We start from the raw sequence: 25,013 nt of genomic DNA on the forward strand, positions 1-25,013 counted from the left end.
AATAGGTTTCTTTCTGTTTTGTTTTAAAGGAAATTTATTTCTGTTTTTTAGGAGATTTTTTAAGATATTAAAAATTATAGTTTAACATATGAAACTTGGACATGAGATAATTATTTGAATACTGCTGTCATCTTCTTTCATCTGTAAAGGAAATTACTCTTTATAGGTGAGCATTAAATTAACTTAGCATTGGTGTTTGCGATGCTTTTCAAATAAATTAACAGAGTACAATGACCAAGACAATGGCTGATTGCTTCTTCAAACATTTATTTATTTATTTATTTTCTGAGTAAACCATTCATTATATGAATAGTATAAAGCATTGGTTAAGAGGACAAACCCTGAAGGCATGCTATTTTATTTCTAATGCTGACTTCACTACTTACAGCATGGAACATTGACAAAGTTTCTTAACATCTATAAACGTGAGAGGAACTATATTCATCTATTTATAAATGCAATGAATACTAAAAAGAATATTATGTTTTAGCCACTAATAATTCAACACATATAAATCATTTTGATATTTTCCCCCGAGGTTCATATACATGAACTCAATAACCTTCAACGTTTACTTGATATCTAGTCATAGCAATGAATCAGAATGTATACTTGAGCAAATTCTCCTATTTGGAGATAAAGTTTTATAGAAAAGATATAAATTTTGGTCATATATAAATCTAAGATAAAATTCCAACCTGTTCTGCAAGTTAACAAGTTCCCCATAAGCTCAGTTTTTTTTTTTTTTATATGTAAGATACAAATGCTAGCTATTTTAGAGTTTTCGGGTTAAATAAGCTAATGTTGAAATGAATTTAGCATAGTTTATGGTAAATAGTAAAAACAATAAATACTAGCCTCCTCTTCATCTAGATAGGCAGGTAGATAGAAGTATACACAAGATACATAGATAGGAAAAAGACAAAGAAATAAGGGAAGGGAGCCAGGGAGACAAAAAGATGATCTAGGTGATGGACAGAAAAAGACAGATTGGAGGTAGATAGAGAGCTAGGTAGGGAGATAGACAAGAGATAAAGGTAAATGAGAGAGGAGATAGGAGAGAGAGAGACACAGAGAGAGTCTCCTATCTCTATTACAGTTACATACAGTTTCTTGAAGGCAGGCTCCAAATCAAATTTATTTCTGATGTCCCCAAAGTATCTAACTTTCCTTACTATTGAAAACATTTAATAGATATTACTAAATAAATGAACTGAGTCAAATCCATCAATCAATCAATGAAATACTATTTTAGTTAATCCTTCAAAAATCATGCTTTAAAGTACAAGTCAGTCTCCTACGTAATTCAGAGATTATCTTCTAAGTGTGGCTTTCAGATTCATAACTTTCTCATGTTTGTTAATAAGAATACATGGAAACTACTTTTTTATGGGAGACATCTCTATTGGCATTCTCACTCATAGACTAGAAGTTATTTTATGTGTAATACTAATTAAAATACACATCAACTATATGTTCTTTTAAGAACAATAGCCACCCTTCCAAGATATTACTTTTTGATACCAAAATAGGAAAAAATAATAGGTTTTCAGTATAAACTACATTTTCAGATATAAATGTCCTTTACCTATAGTTTTTTTTTTTTTCTTATCAATTACATTGCTCATTCAATGTATGGAAAGGAATTAAGAAGTGAATAGTGAGCAGCAGGCTGCTTTTAATTAACAAATTTTCTCATGAAGATATGACAGTAAATGTAAACTCTTTACTTACTCTATGCAGCTTTACAAATAGTAGCCAATGAATTACCTGCAAACCACTTTATCACACATGTAGATGAGTCTGTTAGGCTATGTATTCACATACCAAAATCCAAAAATTCATTACCTAAAATGTGCCTAACATATTTATATGACATTATCTAGTCAAACCCATAAAGACCACATAAGTCACATAAAGTAAACACTCAAATTTGCAAGAACTGCAAATATTAGGTAAGTATTCAAATAACTTTTGTTTAAAGTAATTTTTAAAACAATATAGACTTGTTATGCAAAAACTTGCTACAATATATCTGGCACTTATTACTTAGAAAAGAAGGCTTTGGAGAGGGTCATTCTTAAAATAAGGCCAGCATAATTATATTGAGTGCAGAAACTTAAATATACATATTAATTAATTTCTGTATCAAATGCATATATGTGTGTGTATGTGCATATTTGAATAGAAACTTCAACATGATTAGAGAAATTGAAAAGCATTCTATCTGCTGATGTATATGTGATAGGAGAGATTGCACTAGAGGCAAAAATTTACTTTCTATGAATCATCTATCATTAAATGACTTAGAAGAATAAATAAGTTCAAATTGTTTAAATATAGCTTCTCAAAACTTAAATATCAAAATACTTGCATATTATCAATATTTTGAAAACTAATATTAACTAATATAATATGCATTTGTAACTCTGAAATTCAATTTATGCAACAGTTCTTTTTACTTTTTATAACTGGATATAAAAAAGCTTTTTCACAACATCTAAGTCTTACACAAAAGAGTAGCTTAATTGTCTTTGGATGAATCATTAATAAACATTCTACTGTGTTTGAAACAATAAAAATATCATGATTAATAAAAAGACATATTGAGCTAATAAATTGAAGTTAGACTTTCAGAAAAGACATATATTCATGAAGAAGCATTTCTATTTTACCTCTATCAAACTAAACAAGCTCATGTTTATTTGATATCCAGGAAGACTTAGATGTAAATCAAAAGAAGGAGCCAGAACTCTGGCTTAGCTGTTATTTGATTCTTGAAAAACGACTTTGAAGCTAAACCCCACACTAAAAATAATACCAACCCTGCTAAGAGCTATACAATTTCAATCGAGTTTTCATTTCACCTAAAAACGTTAAATTTATTCATTTAATCTTTATATTAATATATTAAAATGTGCATATCTAGTTAGCATATACCATATTTTCCTTTACTAAAATGCAAAACAGCAAAGGTTAGTAAATGTTCATAAAAATAAGTATAATCTAGTGACTTTGGCAAAGTTCTCATTTTAGGAAGATTTCAGGCTAGAATCCATGAACTTCATTTTTCTATGCTTACTGAAGTATTGAAAAATTGCTTTTTGTCTGAGGCAACCTCGGAATTTGCTGTTTGTTTTGCTATATGATAAAAGCTCCATTCCAAGGTGATAAACTACAACTAGTATTCTGAGGTTTAATATGCTTAAGCTTCATACTCTGTAAGCATTGGAAGGCTTCACTCACCTTGTTCAAGTGGTTGGCTTTTAGTTGACGTCGTTTTCATCTTGAGCGCCTCCCTAACAGACATGTCACAGCAGGAGCCTTTGTTAGTGTCTTGGTCACTGTCAGCCTGATCACTGTCCCCGTGCCCACTGTCTCTCAGGCTGGCTCTTTCTGGGTCCTTAAACGTGGAGCTACTGAAATACATATAAAGAAAAAGAAGAGAAAGTATTGTCTCTACGAGTTTGAACCTGAAGTGTAGACTCTTGCAAAGCAATTTTGACACGAATGCAAATGGGGAAGCCGAGAAAGTTATTTAATAGGCCTTACCTTTGAACAAACTGCTGCCTGCTGCCCATGTAATTGGGCTCTGCGGGAAAATTGTCTGTCTGTGAAAAAGAAGGAAAAAAATACGTATAGTTGTACACTGGACAAATCTCCTGCAGAGCAACAAGATTTCCTAGTGGAAAAATGATTAATAATTCAAAAATTCCCTTAATCTTCAGATTTGTACATTTTAATTAAATTGGAAATTGCTGACATGTAATTATGTACTCAGAACAATTAAATGATTCCAGTCCACAAATTACCTGTTAAAGTAAACAATGAGCCCGTCATAACTGGCATCCTCTGTTAGTACCAGGATGGATAACACTCTCTGCGTTGTTTCATTACTTAGATATTAAGATTGAACATTTGTGGGAGGAGTGGAAAAATGACCTAATTTCTCCATATTAAAAGCATGAATTATTTAATAATACTCATTTTGAAACAAACTGGCATCATCTGCTGGGATTCTTTGCCCTCCTTGATGTAACATCATTTAAAGTCATCCCCGCCTCAGTTAAGAGATATAAGGCCTTTCCTTCAAATTGTACCAGTGACAAACACCAGCATAGCACCTATGACTGGACTCATCTCTGTAATTCATTCTTAGCTGCATCCTTACACTGGAAATTGTACTCAATACAAGAGAGAGGGGTGTTAGCTCTTGATTATTAAAACAAAGTGAAATCAAAATGAGAGTTAAAATGTTACTTAAAACATGGAGAATTAAAGACACTGAGAAATGAGGCTTGTTTTTGTGGTTGTTTTTACTGCTTCCAAACTGACATGGAGGTCTGCCAAATAGAACTGAATTCTCCTTGTACCATGGAACAGAGTCTTTTGGGAGAAAGAGAGTAGATCTTTCATAGATCTCCCTATACTGTACATTCATACACATTACTTCTTCTTGCAGCTGACTCAGCGACAAAGGTTCTCCTGTTTTCTGCCTCACTTCATATCACACCATTATGCTCTGAAGCAGCTATGGGTTACTACAAGATCATCAAGTGTGCAAGTATCCGTGACACAGAAGCGCATAATTCATGAAGCAGAGGACCCAAGGTAAGGCTTAATGCAGAGCACTATGTGTTTTCCTTATAAATAAGGCTAATTTAAACTAATAAGACTCTTTTCTTGTCCCATGTTAATAATTTATTTGGCTTTTTAAACTATTACTGGAAAAAAAATGTTGAGAGTAATAGCTTAAAGTACTCTCTAAGGTTCACTGTCTGTTAAAAGTCGGGGGACAGGAAAAACTTGCACAAATTTCTTAAACTGTTTCTTGCTCTGTGGTTCTAATGACCTTTGTCAAGATAAATGCAAAGATGATGGTAAAGAAGGTAGATTAATTTCTCACTCCTAATCTATTTTAACTAGTAGTTGGTAGCAGACTTATTTTTTAATGTTTTACAAATTTCCAGATTCTGTGAAGCACCTTAATTGCTTCCATAACTAGCTATCCATCTTTAAAAAATAAATATCTTCCATTAAAGTAGTAATGGAAACCAACACCAAGAGCAAAAATGTTTGCAAAAGAATTTTGCCAATTTTAAAAACTAAAACTACTTAGAAACTCCACATATAAACTTAAAATCATCTAGTTCATTTTTTTTGAATTGGCTGAAAACATGAATCAACCCGTTATTGCTGTCAGCTGAAAGTTAAGCCTGAGTATTTATATCACTTCAGAAAAACAGAATCCAGTATTAGGGAGAGTGTGTGCCCAGTCTTGTCTGACTCTGTGCGACCCTATGGACCATAGCCAGTCAGGCTCTTCTGTCCATGGGGATTCTCCAGGCAATAGTGGAGTGTGTTGCCATTTCCTTCTTCAGGGGATCTTCCTGATCCAGTGATCAAACCCACATCACCTGGGCTTCCTGTGTCTGCTACATTACAGGCAGATTCTTTACCACGAAGCCACCGGGGAAGCTCATTAAGGAAAGAGTAAAATGTAAAGTGAAAAGTGTTAACTCCTGATATTTTCTATATCAGGGCTATTACAGCTAATCTTGTAATGTTAATGGCTTTGGTTATGTGGAACTTCATACAATATGGATCCCTATTCAGTTAGACACAGAGAGATAGACTAGGAAAACTTTTCTTCCCCTGATCTAACAGAGACAGTAACTAAAAACGCTTGCATAATATCAAAGTTCTAAGCAATTCTAAGAGACTTAAACTAAGAAATGAAACACATTTTCCAATTAAGTGAAGGGTTATTTTAAATTATTTGCTAGTGTGTGTGCAGACCTGTCTTTGTATGTTTGCATGTATGTCTCAGAGTGTTTGTGACCACTGGGCAATGGTAATGCTACCAAATATTGTTTTAATGAAAATAAAAACAAACAAACATGAGACACTTAGGAAAAAGAGAATTTTGGAAAGGAAAGAAAGAGAAGAAAATAAAGGCAGGGAGAAGGGCAAGAGGAAAATAGAGGAGGAAGAGTAAAATAGAAAGATACATACAGGAGGAGAAATGAGAGTAGTTTAAAAAAAAGGCTAAAAAATGTTGGTTTCTTATTATGGAATTTCACAAAGTACAATTTTAGAAGTCTGAAACTTAATAGTAGCAGAGATTCAGAAGTTTACTAATAACGTCTGTCTGCATTTTTCCATTAAAATAGGTAGGCATGTGAGAGAAGGTGTGTGCTTATAATTACCATAATGAAATAGCCATTTAGCCTTTAACAAACTTATGACTAATGCACTATAAAAAACACACTGATTTTAATATAGAAAATAACATTTTCATTATCCAGGCTCCAAGGGTGTCTGAAAACTCATTAAAAATAATCTGAATATAAAATAACAGCATTTACAGTGTAAAACAGAAAACAGACAAAAAGCCACATATCTCAAGTGCTAAATTTAGAAATAGAAGGGCTTTTAGCTATTTTCCAACATGTATTCTAAAAATCGAGTTCCACATTGTATATTTAAAATTCTTAAATTTTAAGTCTAGAAAGAAAGTAAAATTTGAAGTCAAAGACATAGACTTTTAGGTCTCAGCAGAGTAATTAAATTATGAATATGTTTAACTCTTGAAAACTTTATTCTTTCCATAAAAATGAATCATTAGAATGTTTTCCCTTCAAATGCAACTTGAACACAGCAACTTTTACCATTTATTTTTAAAGCATATAATTTGTTTATTATTAAAAAATGGATCCATGGAATTCATGAGTAGTAACACAAAAGTTCTAAAGTAAACATTTTGAATTAAACTGTAGGATATGATGATCATGTAAAACTATTTCACTCAGAAATAAAAAGCCAAATGTTTTGGTACTTTTTTTTTAAATGATCATTTGCTCAGAATGATTACTTAAAACAAATCTAAACTAATTTATAAAACTGCTTGACCCTCCTAATTGATTTTTCTGGTTTGTTGTACTGATTTTTGATGAAGATAAAAATTTAGATACTCTTTACCTTCTTTTTTTACATAAAACATAAGCAAATAAACAAGTAATCAAGTAAAGAAAGCAGATAAAATCTGTATGATACAAATGGTTTCTTTGATATTTGCCTTTATGCATTTCTCTTCTAGTACTCAGCAAATTGTAGTAAATTATAAATGATACTTGAAATCATAATTTTTATTAGCAGTAGGTGGTAATTAGCTATTCCTAAGATATACTATTTTCTACTACTTGCTCATCTGTTAGAACTCTAAAAATAAATCTATAAAATACCAATTTAAAAAATTAGTATCTCCGAAAAAAAAAAAAAAAAAGAATGCACCTACTAAAAGCTGGACCACGTTACCTGAAATTGGGAAAACTTTTTATTTGTGGAAGTAGATTAATTTGATATGACCACTTATATGTACATAAAAAAGTTGAGCTGAAAATAGCAAAAGGAGTCAAAATAATTTTTTTAACTATTAGAAGCATACAAATAGAAATTTTAAAAATATGTCCAACATTTGACACAACATCTATTAATGATAAAAATTTTCAGCAAATAGGGATAGAAAGAAACTTCTTCAGTTGTAACAACAGCATCAATCAAAAAAGAGTATAACTAACATCACTATGAGAAACCTAGACAGCATATTAAAAAGCAGAAACATCACTTTGCTGACAAAGGTCCATCTAGTCATAGCTATGGTTTTTCCAGTAGTCATGTATGGATGTGAGAGTTGGACCACAAAGGTTGAGAACTGAAGAACTGATGCTTTTGAATTAAGGTGCTGGAGGAGACTCCTGAGAGTCCCTTGGACTGCAAGGAAATCAAACCAGTCAATCCTAAAAGAAATAAACCCTGAATATTCATTGGAGGGCTGATGCTGAAGCTGAAGCTCCGACATTTTGGCCACCTCATATGAAGAACTGACTCATTGGGAAAGACCCTGATGACGGGAAAGATTGCAGACAACAGGAGGAGGGGGCAGCAGAAGATGAGACGGTTAGATACCACCATGGACACAATAGACATGAATTTTAGCTAGTGGAGGACAGGGGAGCCTGGCATGCTGCAGTTCACAGGGTTGCAATGAATTGAACATGACTTAGCGACTGAAGATGACAAATATCACACTTGAAAGACTGAAATCATTCACCACTTCTATTTACCACTGCATGAAAGCCATAGTATGGTCAATAAGGCAAGAAAAGTAAAAGAAGGACACACAAATTGGAAAAGGAGGAAAAATTTTTCCCATAGTGTTGTTGTATACTCAGGTAATAGTATTGCTCAAGCAGAAAATGAGGATCAAGACAAGTGAAAACAAACAAAACTTCTCAAAATCAACAAATAAATTAAGCAATGTAGCCATATTCAAGGTCACCACACAAAAATCAATCATATTTCTATATTATAGCAATGAACTATTTGGAAACTTAAATGTCTGAAGCAACAGATTTATAATATTTCCCTGAGAATCAAATACTTAAACAAATAGATAATTTAGGAAAAAAAAAAAAAACAAGTACAGAATCTGTATGTTGCACATTACAAAAAGTGATGGAATAAGTCAAAGAAGGCCTAAATAAATGGAAATATATATCACGTGTATGGATTAAAAAATTCAACATAGTCAAAACATCAATGTTCCTCAGATAATCTATACATGTAATATAATTCCATTCATATTCTTTGCATGACTTTCTGTAGCTATAGACAAGAGGATTCTAGAATTTAAAACAAAAAGAACTATAATATTCAAAATATTCTTGAAAAGAAAAAGATTAAATTTGAAGGAATCACATTACACTATTTTAAGATATACTATGAAGCTACACTAATGAAGACACTGTAGTCTTGGAATTGAAATGTAGTCTTGTCAATGGAAAAGACACATAGATCAATGTGACAGAGGAGACTATTCAGAAGTAACCAACAGAAATATTCAACTGATTTTCTACCAGGTTGCAAAAGGCAATTCAATAGAAATAAACAACTTATTAAAACAAAACAAAAAAAAAAACTTTAAAAACTTGAAATGGACCACAGATCTAAATGAAAATATAAAACTTAAGAAGAAAACCCTGCAGAAAATCTATGTGACCTGGTGTTAGGCAGAATTCTTTGGCATAATACCAAAAATATGATCCATAGGGGAAAGAAAAGAGCAAAATTAGCCCAATAACTTGGTATTTACCTTAAATAAATGAAGACTATGATCACACAGATATCTGTACATTTTTCAAGAGCTCTCTTTGCCAAAACTGGAATCAGCCCAGATAACTTTCAACCGGTGAACAGACTGTGGTATATATATAGAATGAAAACTATAAACAACAACAACAAAAACAAACAATTGATCCAACAACTTGGATGAATCTCAAAAGCATTATGTTGAGTGAAGGAAGCCAATCTCAGAAGAATTGTACACTGTATGATTCTATTTATAAGACTTTGCAAAAAAGCAAAAACTGTTACGACAAAGAATAAATCAGTGGATGCCAGGGTTAAGATTGACTATAGAGATATAGTATGAGGAAGCTTTCTAGGGTGATAGAACTCTTTAGTATGCTGACTGTGGTGTTAGTTTCATGAAGTTATACACGAACACACACACACACATTCAAAAAAGGTTCATTTTACTGGATGCTAATAACAGGTAATTCCAAATATAAATGTATATAGTGATCATCTGCATCTCATACACACTGAAGATACGTCTATTTTACAGACAACTATAAAACTAAAATTGTTTTCATTAAGTGGTCTCAATAAAGAGTATTTCTGAACTTTGTCTTTAAAATTTATACAGTTAACTTTCAAAACACTATGTAGAAATCCCATGTTTATTTGGACAGGCTACAAAGGGATTTGAGATATAAAACTCTATATAGCCACACTAACAAACCCAAGCAACACAAGACAGTCATCTTAAATATGAATTATTTAGCTTAATTTTCTTTTTTTTCAAAGATCATTTTCTTGTGTGTAGTTCTTGTTTACCCAGCCATAATTACATACTTTAAATAAATAAAGATTTCAGACTGCATTTATGGCAAAGAAGCTTTTCCTTTCAATGCATGAAAAAAACGTAGCTGTATCATGAAGCTGTATCATGAAGAACTAGGAACCAGCCTTAAAATGGTGAGATTTTTAATTTAGAAAATATCTCATGAAAGTGACTCTATATTTGGAAATAAGTGAATCTTTGTAAAGACTAAAGACTCTGCATATGAAATTGCTAGCATCTAAGATGCCCCAAAGTGTATGAAAAATTGTCAAAATAATTTTACAACTTTGATGGTATCAAAGGATAAGACTATCTAAAATGTGGGGTTTTATATTTTATATGAGATAATATGTGAAAATTTCTTAGTTGTATAATAGCTTTCCTGTTATAACTTTTTAACTTTTTTATTTTTTGACTGTACTTCACAGGTTGCAGGATCTTAGTTCCTCAACCAGGAACTGAACCCAGGCTCCCTGCAGTGGAAGCGCAGAATTCTAACCACTGGACCACTAGGTAATTCCCACTTTTAAAATTTTTTAATCCTATAAGCAGCATTGTAATAATCTTGAAATGATGATAACTGGATGAAAGTCCAGTAAATTGTAAAACACTACCAAATTTATAGAAAATGAGAAAACTGTGGAATGAGAAAAATAAAATCCTCATCATTTTGAGTCTTATTTCAAAAGAACTTTAAGAAAAAAATCAGAATACTATTCTCCAATTGTATCTCTACAAAAGGAAGAGAGAAAAATATTGTGAGCATTAGGAAAGCAGATTCTATAGTTATTTTTTCACCGTCATAGATACTATTTAAGTAAATGATGCTAGAACTCAATCTATGATTAGTGCAATAACTATGTGATAAATATATACCCAATACCTTGGTGCTAATTTACCAGCAATATCTGATATTTCCCATCATAGAGTCATGAGGCAGACAGGAAACTTCCTATGGAGAGATCAATTTTGACAAACCGAACAGCTCTGGCATTTCCAGAATCATTGTGGAAACACAGAAGACAGTGGTTTAAAAACTGCTGGCATTTTTTTGATGTTATTTTGTGTTTCTATGTCTGTTTTTTACCAAAGAGGAGGCCTTTGGAACAGAGGTTGAGTAGGTAAACTCATTCCACAAGCATACATTTAGCTCAAACTATGCACAATATAAAAATCTAGCATTCAACAATGTAAAATTTGCAATATCTGAGATTCAATCAAGAATTACAAGGCATGCAATAAACCAGGAAAATATAAACCATATCTAGGAGAAAGATCAACCAATAAAAAAGAGACCCTGGCATGAAAAAGATGACAGAATTAACCAACAAGGACCTTAAAATCTCTTAGAATATTGAAAATATGACCAGGAATGTAAAGCATGACCCTGAGAGTAAGTGCCTCAAGTTTTGAGCCCTAAGAACCTCTCTTGCGGTATCCTCCTCTCGGGTCTAAAGGCAAGAAATAGAGTCAAAATGAAAGTTCTAAAATTGAAAAATTAAAACTAAAATTCAAAACTATAATATTTGAAAATAAAGATACAATAAATAATACTGACAACAGATTAGACAATGAGGGACAAAGATGTAGCATTTTGCACCAAGTTCTAGAAGCATCTACCTCACCAATTATATATATATATATATATATATATACGTACATGTATATACACACACACATATACGTATATATGTGTATTATAATATAAATGTTTTATGTTTATCTGAATAAGCTTTATACATCTGTGTCAGCAGCCTGTTTATAATTTTGCAACATATGAGAGCAGACAGATATGTCAAATACAAAAAGGTTCTTTCAAAGGTTGCAATACAAATAACAAAGAAAGCTTTCATTCTAGTGTTATTGATCTAGAATTGGAATTATTGAAGAAAAACGAAAGTGTGTATTTGACTCTTAGAAGTCATCATTAAGAGAAAACTTCTCACAAATGAATGTTCAGTTGGATGTGTAGTTATAGTTTCAGTTATACTTAGATGATCAGTGTTTTCCTAATTCAGAGGAACAGGGGAGTGAAATTTTGAAAGTACCTTTGAATTAAGGACAGAAGATTGATAGTATGTATTGATGCCACTGGGTTGAAAACAAAATGAAACAAGTTGAACTTTTCCCTTAATTCAAAGGCACTACTTTTCACATTGATAACAAGCATTCTCTTTGCAGCAGTCTGAACACAAGGGAGTGTTAAGAGGTGAATAATTCACTTTAAGCCTTTTCATACTGACATTGCTTCTGATAGCTCTGCCTTCAACAGAATATATGGTGTGGTTCTCTACACATTGCTGAAGTAGGCAACAACATTTTAAGTCACCACTTATAAAGTTATCTGACAGCACCTATGGCTTTGAAATTTCTAAAGTGCATGAGGTATGGCAATAACTGTATTTATCAGTGATTTCCAAAATAATACATTTTATACAAATACAATGTGGTCCACACTTGTGTTACATTACTAAAAGCACAAGGGAAAAAAGAGAGAAATTCTTACCGCATTGAGCAAACACTAACATTACTTTAAATTAAAAAATGAGGGGACAAGCTATATCCTGTAAGTGAAACTTGTAAGTCCACTATTCAACTCGGATGACTTAGATGAATTTTTGAAGTGATGTGGCTATATCTGAAAAACTCTTGAAAATGTTAACCCTTTTATAAATGGCATTGATAAGTTTAATAATAGCTGGTATGCCAGAAATTAATTATGCAATTTGTGATCTTAAAGTCATCTTTGACAAGAAAGAAGAAAATTGAAATACTCAAAAAGTAAAATGAGAGCTATTTGTTACCTAGAGAGGCACACAAAATAGAGAATGCTGCACATTCTCTTTATATATTTGCTGAAAGTTGGATCCACCAAATGCTAACTGCGCTGTTCCACTGGCAAGGGCAGCACATTAGGCATGAGTTCATGTCTTAGGAAAAGAATCCAAACCAGTTTACTGAAAGATTGCTAACTTCAACATTCCTAATTAATCCATTCTCTTCAGGATGCTAAGCATCTCCATCTCAGCCCTATGCAATATGCAGTTCCCTTTTTCTTCCAAGTAGCAGAGGAAGTTTGATGTTCTTTTGTTTTCTTTTTAACTCTTCATCAGACAGTTAGTCTTAAGAAACTCTTCTCTGCTTTCCTCCTATTGTACTTTTTCCACCTCTATGAAGAATATGGAAGGAATTTTTCCCCTGGAGGGAATATCTGAAACTAAATTCTCTGCAAGTGGGCCTCCAAGAAACTAATGACACAAATATACATCACCAACAAAAATTCATTATAAGCCTGAAATTCTAGAATGTTCCACATAAGAAAAGAAAGAACAAAAGGGGAGGGAGAAAAATTAGTGACACATTATTTGACTTCTTATCACTATGAATGCTGTCTTTCTGCAAAATACATTTCTTTAAAATCTAATTTTATTAATTTTGAGAAACTTGCTCATAATCAAATGGAAATTTTAAAAAATTGAATTATTTGCTTCAAACCAGCTTTTAGTCCAATTAACTTAGCTAATATGTAAATGCTTTGAAACTCTACCTCACTGCATCTAAATGCATGTAAATGGTATCACCGTGCCTATTCTGTACTTGGAGATTTGCAGTATGCTGCCCTACATTAGGATCTACAAAATAGTATTATTGATATTTACTATTCATTCTCTTCAGTTACCCTAGGAGACACAATACAGTCACTGTCCACATTTATTTTTAAACAGAGAAACTCCAGCTGACTTTAATAGGGTCACTTGTCATATGCCCAATTCACTGTAGAACAGTAACACTTGCCAAAGACTGCCAGGAACCATTGGTTGATATACTGCGACTCTGAGAAATAGAGAAAAATAATGCTTCCTCCCCCAATATTTTCAGAAATAACTTAATGAGACATTAACGTGAATTGCCTTGAAATGATCTGAAAAATTATTGTTACATACTAAGCAAAATAGTACTACTATTACCCCGATAACAAGACGGCTCTTTGTGCATTTGTACCTTTCTTTTTATACTTTCATGTTAAATTATTTTAATATGCTTAATATTATATTTAATTCTAATGACTATATTTTTCCAGTCACTCAGTCATGTCTGACTCTTTGTGACCCCATGTACAGTAGCCTGACAGGCTCCTCTGTCCATGGAATTCTCCAGACAAGAATACTGGAGTGGGTTGCCATTCCCTTCTCCAGGGGATATTTCCGATGCAGGGATCAAACCCATGTATCCTGCATTGCAGGCAGATTCTTTACCATCTGAGCCACCAGGGAAGCCCTAAAAAGGTAATAATGGCATCTATTATCAAATATATAATGCATACAGTAAGCTTAACTGTATAATTACCATCAATATAGTTATATAATATCAATTGTTAAAATAGGCACTTCTGAACACTTACCTTTTAAAGTGCAAATTTAAGGTATTACACTTAGTCAATCACTAGGTAAAATTCCTAAAAAGCAAATAACTAACCTAAAAAGTAAACCAATCTGTATGGCTGTTATCCATTTCATTAGTTTATTTTTTCACAATACACTAAAATTTAAAACTTTATGCATTGAATGATTTGGTAAGCACAATTCACCAGTCTTGCGCCTCAAAATATTCACAGTCAATTATTTTTAAAATGATGATTATACTCACAAATGCAAGAAAAAGTTATCAACAAGATCACTTTCTGATAAAATTTTGCATCAGCCTTTCAAGTCATTGGCTATATAGATGCATTCCAATTCTTAAGAGAAGAAAAAAGTATGAGGAATTCAATATGAAATTAAATGGTGTAGCACCTTTCTCACATTTCCTTCCTCTAATGCTTGATACACATAAAGGATTTTTAACTCTTTATAAGTAATGATTCAGCCAACCAGTTGAACAGACAATGTATTTTACAGTAATTAGTATATACTTTTGAGGAATTCTGAGTCCCCAACATGTTGCAAGCATTTAAAGACAATTTACTAACTCCTTCCAAAGAAAAAATTATATAAAAATGTAAACTAAAAAAATACCCATTGGATTTGAATTTCTGGCTTAAAAACAAAAGAGTAATTTAAAAGCACAATTATGGAAATTAGAAGATAACATACAGGAATCAGGAATCTGGAAGACTTGTCCTCAGAAATGAACATTACAAAGAAAAAGGCATTCCTATATTTGAGGAAAAATTAATTATTAATCAAATTTATGAGTATTAGATTACTAGAATATTTTTCATTTCCCTCTGAAATATAAGAATAAGTATCACATTTAAAATGCATGATTCAAAGGAAATAGTCTATTTTAGTTTAGTGTTCTTACCTGAAATTAAAATAAAGTTAAGTGTCTTTACTAACGTTAACATATTTTTAATTAAACATTACCACAAAATGAAATGAAATATCTCTACTCTTTATCAGGCTGTCACTTAATTCTTAATTCAAGCACTCCCCATTCTCTCCTTGCTTGAAGACTTTAATTCTAAGAATTTTTCTCCTCTAGTACTCTTACCTAGAGAATCACTTCATGAGACAATAAGAAAGCATTCTTCCAATATATCAAATGTCTAGTTTTGGAGTAACAGATAGTCATTTTTATTTTGTTAGAAACCATTTAAAGTCTGGGCTTCCCTGGTGGCTCAGCAGTAAAGAACCTGCCTGTCAAAGCAGTAAACTCAGGTTCTATCCCTGGGTTAGGAATTTCCCCTGGAGAAGGAAATGGCAACCGAATCCAGTATTCTTGCCTGGGAAATCCCATGGACAGAGGAGTCTAGCAGGCTCCATGGGGTGGCAAAAGAGTTTGACATGACTTGTAAAGTCCAAGTAGTGCAGTTTTTAAAAGACACTCAAACAGAACAAATTAAGAAATATTATTAACAGGAATGACCTACAAAATTGGTTGGTGAACTCTGGGTGGTTATGGGTCTCATTCTCTGTTTTTGAAAATAAAGTTTTATTGAAACTCAACCATGCCCTTTCATTTATATGTTGTCCTTGGCTGCTTTCGTGCTTCAATGGCAAAGTTAAGTAGTTGTGACAGAGACCATACCACCCCTGAACTGTAGAACAGATACTATCTCTCCCTTCATAAAAAAAAAAAAAAAAGTTACAGCCTCCTGACTTAGAAAGACTAAGTCTCACTTCTTAACATATAATTAACCTAGATAGCATATTAAAAAGCAGAGACATTACTTTGCCAACAAACGTCTGTCTAGTCAAGGCTATGGTTTTTCCAGTGGTCATGTACGGATGTGAGAGTTGGACTGTGAAGAAAGCTGAGTGCCAAAGAATTGCTGCTTTTGAACTGTGGTGTTGGAGAAGAGTCTTGAGAGTCCCTTGGACTGCAAGGTGATCCAACCAGCCCATCCTAAAGGAGATCGGTCCTGGGTGTTCATTGGAAGGACTGATGCTGAAGCTGAAACTCCAATACCTCGGCCACCTCATGCGAAGAGTTGACTCATTGGAAAAGACCTTGATGCTGGGAAGGATTGGGGGCAGGAGCAGAAGGGGACGATGGAGGATGAGATGGCTGGATGGCATCACCGACTTGACGGGCATGAGTTTGAGTAAACTCCGAGAGTTGGTGATGGACAGGGAGGCCTGGCGTGCTGCGATTCATGGGGTGGCAAAGAGTTGGGCACGACTGAGTGACTGAACTGAACTGAACTGAACTGAACATTTTTTACTCTACTCACTTCTATAGATAAAATATTAATAGTAATGAGGCATTTTCACATATATGATTAGTTGCTCAGTCATGTCTGACTCTTTGCAACCCTTTGGACTGTAGTCCACCCGGCTCCTCTGTCCGGGGGATTTTTCAGGCATGAATACTGGAGTAGGTAGCCATCCCCTTCTCCAGAGGATCTTCCTGACCCATGGATCAAATTGTGTCTCCTTTGTCTCCTGCATTGCATGTGGATTCTTTATCTGCTGAGCCATCAGTTCATGATTTAGAAAAAACACAAGTCATTTTCATCCTCTGTGAGACACAGACTTCCTCACAGAGTATGCATTTAGAAGGTACCTGATTGAAAAACGAATCATATTTTTAAGCAGATTTAGGCCTTAGGTGATTTGTAATATGTTTATATTCAATTCCAAACAATTTAAAACTGCAGAAACAGTACCAGCATGGGAACACTTGAAAGCAAAATGCACCTAGACACATGAAGTTTCCTGAACTGTATTTTAAGTTCTTCTAGAGTGTTCTTAAGAATAACAGTAACCCAGTCCTTCCCAAAGAAAAGAATTCTTCAGTTTGCTGAACATTGTCTCCTGTGCTTCTTTACATTTTGGAGGTTGATGTCATCACAGTATTTCAACTCTTCCAAGTCTATTATCTCCTTTCAGCCTGACTGACTGGTGCTATTATAATTATTTCTATTTTATGGATGGAGAAACTGATGCCTGTGGACTTCATGAAAGACTAGCCAGAGGTTCCAGTGTGAGTAAGTAATATGAAGAAGTTCTTTTGACTCAAAATTTTGCACTCTTTCAAATAAAAAACCTGCAAGTGCTATATGATTCATCTTACTTTTGTGTGTATTATCCTTTTCTTTCTATTCTATTCTATTTATCATTGTCTGAAGTATCTCACAGATTATTTTCATTCTAAGCATGCTTGTTAACCAACACTCTCTACAGACTTCTAATACCAGGTCAGACCCACTTCAATGGTTTTATTCCTATAACTGGTCAGCCCTGAAATCAAACACAAATAAAAGTAATGACGTCTACTGGACAATTTTTGATGAGAATAAAAGAATCAAAGCCAGTTCTATAATTAAATATGAGACTCCAGGGCTGCTTCAAGAGTCTCCAAAGTTTGAAAGTATTTTCATTATTTAGGAACAAGTAGAGAGCCTCTTGGGTTATGGTTTTTCCAGTGGTCATCTATGGATGTGAGAGTTGAACTGTGAAGAAAGCTGAGTGCTGAAAAATTGACGTCTTTGAACTGTGGTGTTGGAGAAGAGTCTTGAGAGTCCCTTGGACTGCAAGGAGATCCAACTAGTCCATCCTAAATGAGGTCAGTCCTGGGTGTTCATTGGAAGGACTGATGCTGAAGCTGAAACTCCAATACTTTGGCCACCTCATGAGAAGAGTTGACTCTTTGGAAAAGACCCTGATGCTGGGAGGGATTGGGGGCAGGAGGAGAAGGGGACGACAGAGGACGAGATGGCTGGATGGCATCACCGACCCGATGGGGATGAGTTTGAGCAAACTCCACGAGTTTGTGATGGACAGGGAGGCCTGGCGTGCTGCGATTCATGGGGTCACCAAGAGTCAGACACGACTAAGCGACTGAACTGAACTGAACTGGCCTCTTGACTCTACTGCTGGTTTCCCACTGGAGAGCCCCTGTGACAACATGCTGTACATGGGCTCCAGCGGAGTGTTTGATGCCTACTATGTGGAAGCCTTAAAGAATTCTCTTTTAAACTGACTTGCAGTTTAGGAAGTAAGTTGTATTACTTCATAGCAGCAATTTTCATGCTATAATATGTTCTCATACTCTACAGATACCTCAATAGAAATGCATGTCAAATATGATATCCCAACTGGTGTAGGAGTAAACACCCTAAACTCTGAGTCAGATGACATTAGTTCTCTATTCCTGGCAAGCTGTGATAACATTTCTGTGCTTCAATTTTCTCACATGAAAAGAAGTGCAAATGAAATCAGATGCTGTCATATGTCTCTAACTTTCTAATGTTCATTGCCTACAACAATTCTTTCATGGAAACTTCTCTTCAGTTTCTACCCAGTGAGCTTTATTTCTCACAAGGTGTCCCGAAATAAAAAGCACAATTCTAAGGAAGACTTAATAACATCTCTCCCCTTCAGAGTTTACTTTGGTGGTTTAAGACGTTTTAGACATCTAGAAACAAATTTTCACAAGACAAATTCTATCAAAAATCAATCATATTTTAAAATGTCTAACATTAAAGCAAAAGTGATCACTCTTAATTGAGAGAGGTCAAAATAGAAATTTACAGTAAAACAAATTTGCATTCCAGTAAAATTACATTTTTATAATCATAAATAATCTAGGATTGAGACCTACTGAAATTTTGCTTTTCCAGGAAATATGTCTACATATTAGAAGCCCAAAGTATAACTGCTCCAGAATGTTTTCTGTCTTCTGGTGTTAACAAAAATACTAATATTGGTTAATATTTATTTGGAATTTAGTATCATGAATATTATTTTTCAGCACAATCATATTTCAATCTTAACACTTACGACAGCATTATGAGTAACAAATATTATTATTACCCCAGGTAAGAAAACAGGAAAAAAGAAGTTAAGCAACTTGCTCTGGACTGAAAAGCAAGTTTTATTTGCTTTTAAAAGCCGAGGCCTTGAAAATAGAATCTCACTGTAAGGAATCTGCCAATCATGTGGATATGGGGAAAGTGGGATGAACTGAGAGAATAACACTGACACATATACACCACCATGTGTAAAATGGATAGCTAGTGGGAAGCGACTGTATAGCCCAAGGAGCTCAGCTCTGCAGTGACCTCCAGGAGTGAGGTAGAGGGGTAGGGGTGACCTCGAGTGAGACAGAGGAGTGAAATGGGGAGGCCCAAGAGAGGGAGACATACGTATACACATAGCTGACTCACTTTGTTGTACAGAAGGAACTAACACAACATTGTAAAACAATTATACATCAATAAATAAGTAAAAATGAAAAATAAATAAATAAAAACTAATTTGAATAAAAAAGAGTCTGTCAATGAGAGTAAGATTGAATGAATTGTAACATGTTCATAATTGGCTAAGAATTCCAACATTTATATGAAAATACATCATGGACATAGAAAGATACCTATGCTATATTTATACAAATTTGAGTAAAAAGCAGCTTTAATATACTGTTTTGAATATATCAGATTTTAAAATTGAAATACAGCTGCCCACAATATTATACAGTATATACTGCTTATTGTAAAAATCTAGTTGTGTGTGTGTGTGTGTGTGTGTGTGTGTGCATATGTGTGTGTATGTATGTCATGTATTGCACATCCCAGCAGGGACTGGTACAACAACTCAAAATTAAACATATTAATATTTCTTTGGTAAAAATATCTTTGTTAACACTAAGTGGGATAAATAAAAATTAAAAATAACCTTAAATCATTTCAGGGCTGAGTTCTCTAGATTTTATAATTAGAGAAGGGGCTGTGGATCTAAACCAAACAGCCACCTCTGAGTCCTAATTTATAAGCAATTATAACTTTTTAAATTCAAATTTATCTTCAATCTACAAGTGTATAGTGAATTCTAACTATATATCAAACATTGTTATAGATATGGCTTATTTAGCAGAATTTTTCCAATAAGTAAGAATTCCTCTTAAAATTAGGGAAAAATATAGGCACTTAATATAAAAAAATTGACAAAAGAAACCCAAAGACACATAAACTGAAAAATAAATTGAAATTACTTTAATTGAAAAACTGAATTTTTGCATATCAGGGTTTTGTAATAGTTGTTGTTCCCAAGAGTAAACTGTCTTCTTATGGAAACTAGTGACTTGCTAAAAATCAAACAGGAAGGGATTAACTTTTCCTGTGGTCAAATGCAGTCCCTGGAGGCTGACTACAAATTCCCAGTTTGATGATCAGTTCAGTCGCTCAGTCTTGTCTGACTCTTTAAGACCCTATGGACCGCAGTACATCAGGCCTCCCTGTCCATCACTAACTCCCGGAGTTTACCCAAATTCATGTCCATTGAGTCAGTGATGCCATCCAACCATCTCATCCTCTGTCGTCCCCTTCTCCTCCTGCCTTCAATCTTTCCCAGCATCAGGGTCTTTTCCAATGAGTCAGTTCTTCACATCAGGTGGCCAAAGTATTGGAGTTTCAGCTTCAACATCAGTCCTTCTAATGAATGTTCAGGACTTATTTCCTTTAGGATGGACTGGTTGGATTTCCTTGCAGTCCAAGGGACACTCAAGAGTCTTCAACACCACAGTTCAGAAGCATCAAGTCTAGAGTAGTTGAAATCCAAAAGGCACTTGACCAGCAGTGACTGGGTCTTAACTACACAGATATAGAGGCACAGTCTTAACGGAGCAACTTATTTTTTAATATGTCACACACAAAAAATTAATGGTCCAAAGATTTTATTATTCAATATGTATTTACATATCCATTGTCCTTGAATAATTTTTCTTTATAGGTTACCTAATTCTACATGGGATTTTTGGTTGGTGTTTGCATAGTTATTTTATTAAAATGTATAATTATTCCTGAAACTTTATTTAAAGTCATTATCTGAATATTTTCTGGGTATGCCAGGTCTTCTGGACAAATATTCTCTAGTTTATTTGCAAACACTTAGCTTTTCAGAAAAATCTGTTTTCAGACCTGTGCCAATTGATATGGAAATTATCTTTTAATATCTTTGGCCATGAAGGATAGTTAGGTGCCTTTCCTTGCAAAATAGAGATTTTCCTTTCTTCCAAGCAATTTTGATTATTTTTAGAGCTGTAAGAATTTTTTAAGAAAATTTTTAAAGATCACTTTCATTTACAGTAACTGCACTATTCCCCATCTTGTATAATACATCTTTGAGCATCTCTTACACCCAACGGATTGTACTCCCACCCCTATCTTGCCCCCCTGCTCACTGGTAACTACTAGTTTGCCTTCTCTATCTACAAGTCTGCTTCTTTTTTTTGTTATATTCACTAGTTTGCTATATTTGTAAGATTTTACATATAAGTACTATCATACTGTGTTTATATTTCTCTGACTTATTTAATTTAGCATAATGCCTTCCAAGTTCACTGCAAATTGCAAAATTTCATTCATTTTTATGGCTAAGAAGTATTCCATTGTGTATTATATATAATACATGTTACACATCTTTATTCATTTATATGTTGATTGACAGTTAGGTTGCTTTTATATCTTGGCAATTTTAAATAATGCTGCTATGACCTATGAACACTGGGGTGTATATATATTTTCAAATTAGTGTTGTTTTCTTTTTTTTTTTTTTTTTGCAGATATATATCCAGGGGTGGAATTGCTAGGCCATACAGTAGTTCTAGTCTGTTTCTTGTGAACCCTCCATACTGCCTTTCATAGTGGCTTCACCAGTTTACATTCATTCATATCCACAGTGTACAGGGTCCCCTTTTCTCCACGTTCTTGCAAACATGTTATTTGTGTGGTTTTTTTTTTTTTTATGGCATCCATTCTGACAGCTGTGAGGTGAGGGGTTTTGATTTGCCTTTCCTTGATGATTAGCAATGTTAAGAATATTATGTCTCTTTATTTCTGGTCCATTAGACACATTTTTTTTTACAAATATAAGATGCAAAGTAGATACATTTCCCAAGAGAGATAAAAAGCAGAAGAATTGTTCTATTTACTGATAGTCTGTTTCCTTTTTCCTACTTTACGAAATAGGGAATTGGATGATCGCATATAGTTTGAAAAATAGGTTTTTCCTCTCTCTGAAGGAGCATGAGTTTATTATTCAAGCAGAGTCAGGTAGTTTATAAAGCCATGCACTTGATAGAAAAAAAAGACAAAGTATAAAACTCTTCCTAGTCTAATTTGATTTAAGGATCTTGATACTTTTTTCTTGAGAGGACAGAACGTCACAAATATGAAATGGTGCATCTAGTAGCATGGTGCATAAACAGCTCAAACTGAAAGCATAACAATAAGTTCTCCATCTATTATTACAGAACCAATAAATAAGCAAAATGAAAATCATGACACATTATTATATTACTCTGTATTGCCTCTATTCATTAAAAAAAAGATGAGTGCAATTGAAATAATTTCATATGTCAAATGACATGCAAGGCCTTGCAACTGAGATGATGCTAAAGGGGATATTTGTAAAGGGCAGAAGTGTTATCATATATGGTATATATCAAGATTATGATAAAAGTATGAGAAATCAGAGTAATAGTTGCTTCACACCAAAGTGGTAGTAGCATAGTATCTAAAACATTTACATCATTCACCCACATCGTGTGTTTTCTAAGAGAAGTCAATTAAAAAAAAAAACAACAACATTCAGAAAAGCTTCAGAAAAACCCTTCCCTGTCAATGAACCCTTAATGCATTCTTTTTCAGTTTCCATGTCGATTTAATATACTAGATTACATTAACAGTGCTGGCTTGTAAATAAGGAAGATCTGAATCCTATTAATGGAACTATGCTGCCAAAATAATCAGCTTCATACTTAACAAGTTTCCAAGTATTTGGAAAAGCTGCGAAATGGGATTATAAGGTTAAGCTTTGTACATCTGGCTCATCACTATATAAATATTTCAGAAATTTGATCTCATAGGCTGAAGAAACACCTGTTTAATCATGATTCTTTTCCAAGTTACATGAACTTGAGTGAACAGAGCAATACACAAACACTGACAAGAAATCATGATCAATTTACATAATTATTTCTTCTGTTAGGCATGTAATTTTATTACATTTCACTCTTCTGAGTGAAGTGTAAGAAATATTTTAGGAGGGTTCTGTAGCATCATATTTATGTTGGCATAACGGGCTTGAGGAGTGCCAAATTTTTTTTAAATTAAGGATAATCACCTGTAATACTAAATATTGTTTTTTCATATGTCATGGTAGGTAATTTCAGTGTAATTGGATGTTGTAACTATAAATTAGTGTAATATAGATCTGGAGAATAATTAATGAGAAGTAGGAGTTTGTGAATAAAGTAACATAAAAAGTTTGCCAGTCCTTTCAGTTAATAGAAACCTTAATGAAGTTGAACATTAGTTGCTTTAACCAGATCCAGAATTAAATAACTATGCTGATGCTATTGTCAAATACACACCAGCCCATTAAGCCTGAGTTTATTTTTTGAAATTTTGTTCAAAAAGGTAATTGAGTTAAAAATGTACTGAGTATGGTTCTGATCAAATTAACTTCAAATATCCAACTTGAAAACATAGACTTTGGAACTATGATCCAAAATGGCAGCTAAAGGTCAATGAATCAAATTTCCAATTATATTTCCTGGGAGCAGATGGGTGCAATAAAACCTAATGATTGAATTTTAAATGCTTTCATGCACCTTTTATCTATTTCCCAACATGTTGATTCTACCTTAATGCTCTAACAAGATAATAGGTTTACTACAATTAACCAACTGAAATGATATCTCCATTTTCCAATTATTTATATCATATTACCTGGGGATACTGAATTAGAGCCCCTTTCCTTTTCCAACCCCTAGCACCTTTGCATCCCACACTTCCACCAAACAAAACCCAACCTATAATATCATTAAATAACAGATGTGTCCTTGGAGATTAAATTTCTCTAGTTAGACGATGACTATTTAAATAAAGCAGTTCACTGAAGCTTAACAGGAAATTTCAAATGAAAATAACTTTCAAGAATTTGTTGACAAAGTTTAACCATAAATTCCCTTTCCTTATGTTAGGAACTGATATGTTAGTCTATTTCTCTGACTTGCATAGTCATAAATAAATAAAGAAGATTTATCAAGAGGTAAAAAGCTAAGCTTTCTATTTTCAGGAGTGGCAGATGGAGAATCCTTTCTCTACTATATCTCAATAGAGCACACTCTTGCCTGAAGAACAAAATGAGGGAGTCATGTGGAGAGGTTCATTTTATCATTTTTATATAAAAAGAATATCAACACTTTACTTCTTAAAATATACACTCAAGTCTAGATTAAAGGAAATAAGAAGATTTTAGTTTTAACTAAATAAATGTATCTTGTCTATTAGGTGCATTTTAATAATGCCAAACATAGTACTTTGAATCCAACCCATCTGAAATTCAACGTACCCCTGTACAGCTCCACTATATGAAATCAACTACATGATCTTAAGTCCAATGTACATATGGTCAGCTCTCCATATCCTCAGGTCACACATCCCCAGATTCAACCAATCTCAAACAAAAAGCATTTGGGGGGAAAAAATTCCAGAAAGTTCCCAAAAGCAAAACCTGAATTTTCTATAAGCTGCAACTATTAACCTAGCATTTACATTATACTTACAACTATTTGCATAGCGTTTACATTGTCTTTG

At 33.5% G+C, this 25,013-nt stretch overlaps 1 protein-coding gene across 4 annotated transcripts in view; it reads right to left on the bottom strand.

Moving 5' to 3' along the window:
* Positions 1-25,013, bottom strand: part of PCDH17 (protocadherin 17) — a 111,357-nt gene that overhangs the window by 67,854 nt on the left and 18,490 nt on the right. For 3 of the 4 annotated variants that reach the window (XM_043892148.1, XM_043892146.1, XM_043892149.1), the window contains 2 exons: positions 3,553-3,611; positions 3,247-3,419 (listed from right to left, as the gene is read on the bottom strand). In XM_043892148.1, the coding sequence (XP_043748083.1) occupies positions 3,247-3,419; positions 3,553-3,611 (232 nt within the window). The remainder of the gene's footprint in view (positions 1-3,246; positions 3,420-3,552; positions 3,612-25,013) is intronic. The other variant, XM_043892147.1, reaches the window with a different exon arrangement.

Source organism: Cervus elaphus, chromosome 30 (genome assembly GCF_910594005.1).
Source record: "Cervus elaphus chromosome 30, mCerEla1.1, whole genome shotgun sequence".
Taxonomy (NCBI): domain Eukaryota; kingdom Metazoa; phylum Chordata; class Mammalia; order Artiodactyla; family Cervidae; genus Cervus; species Cervus elaphus.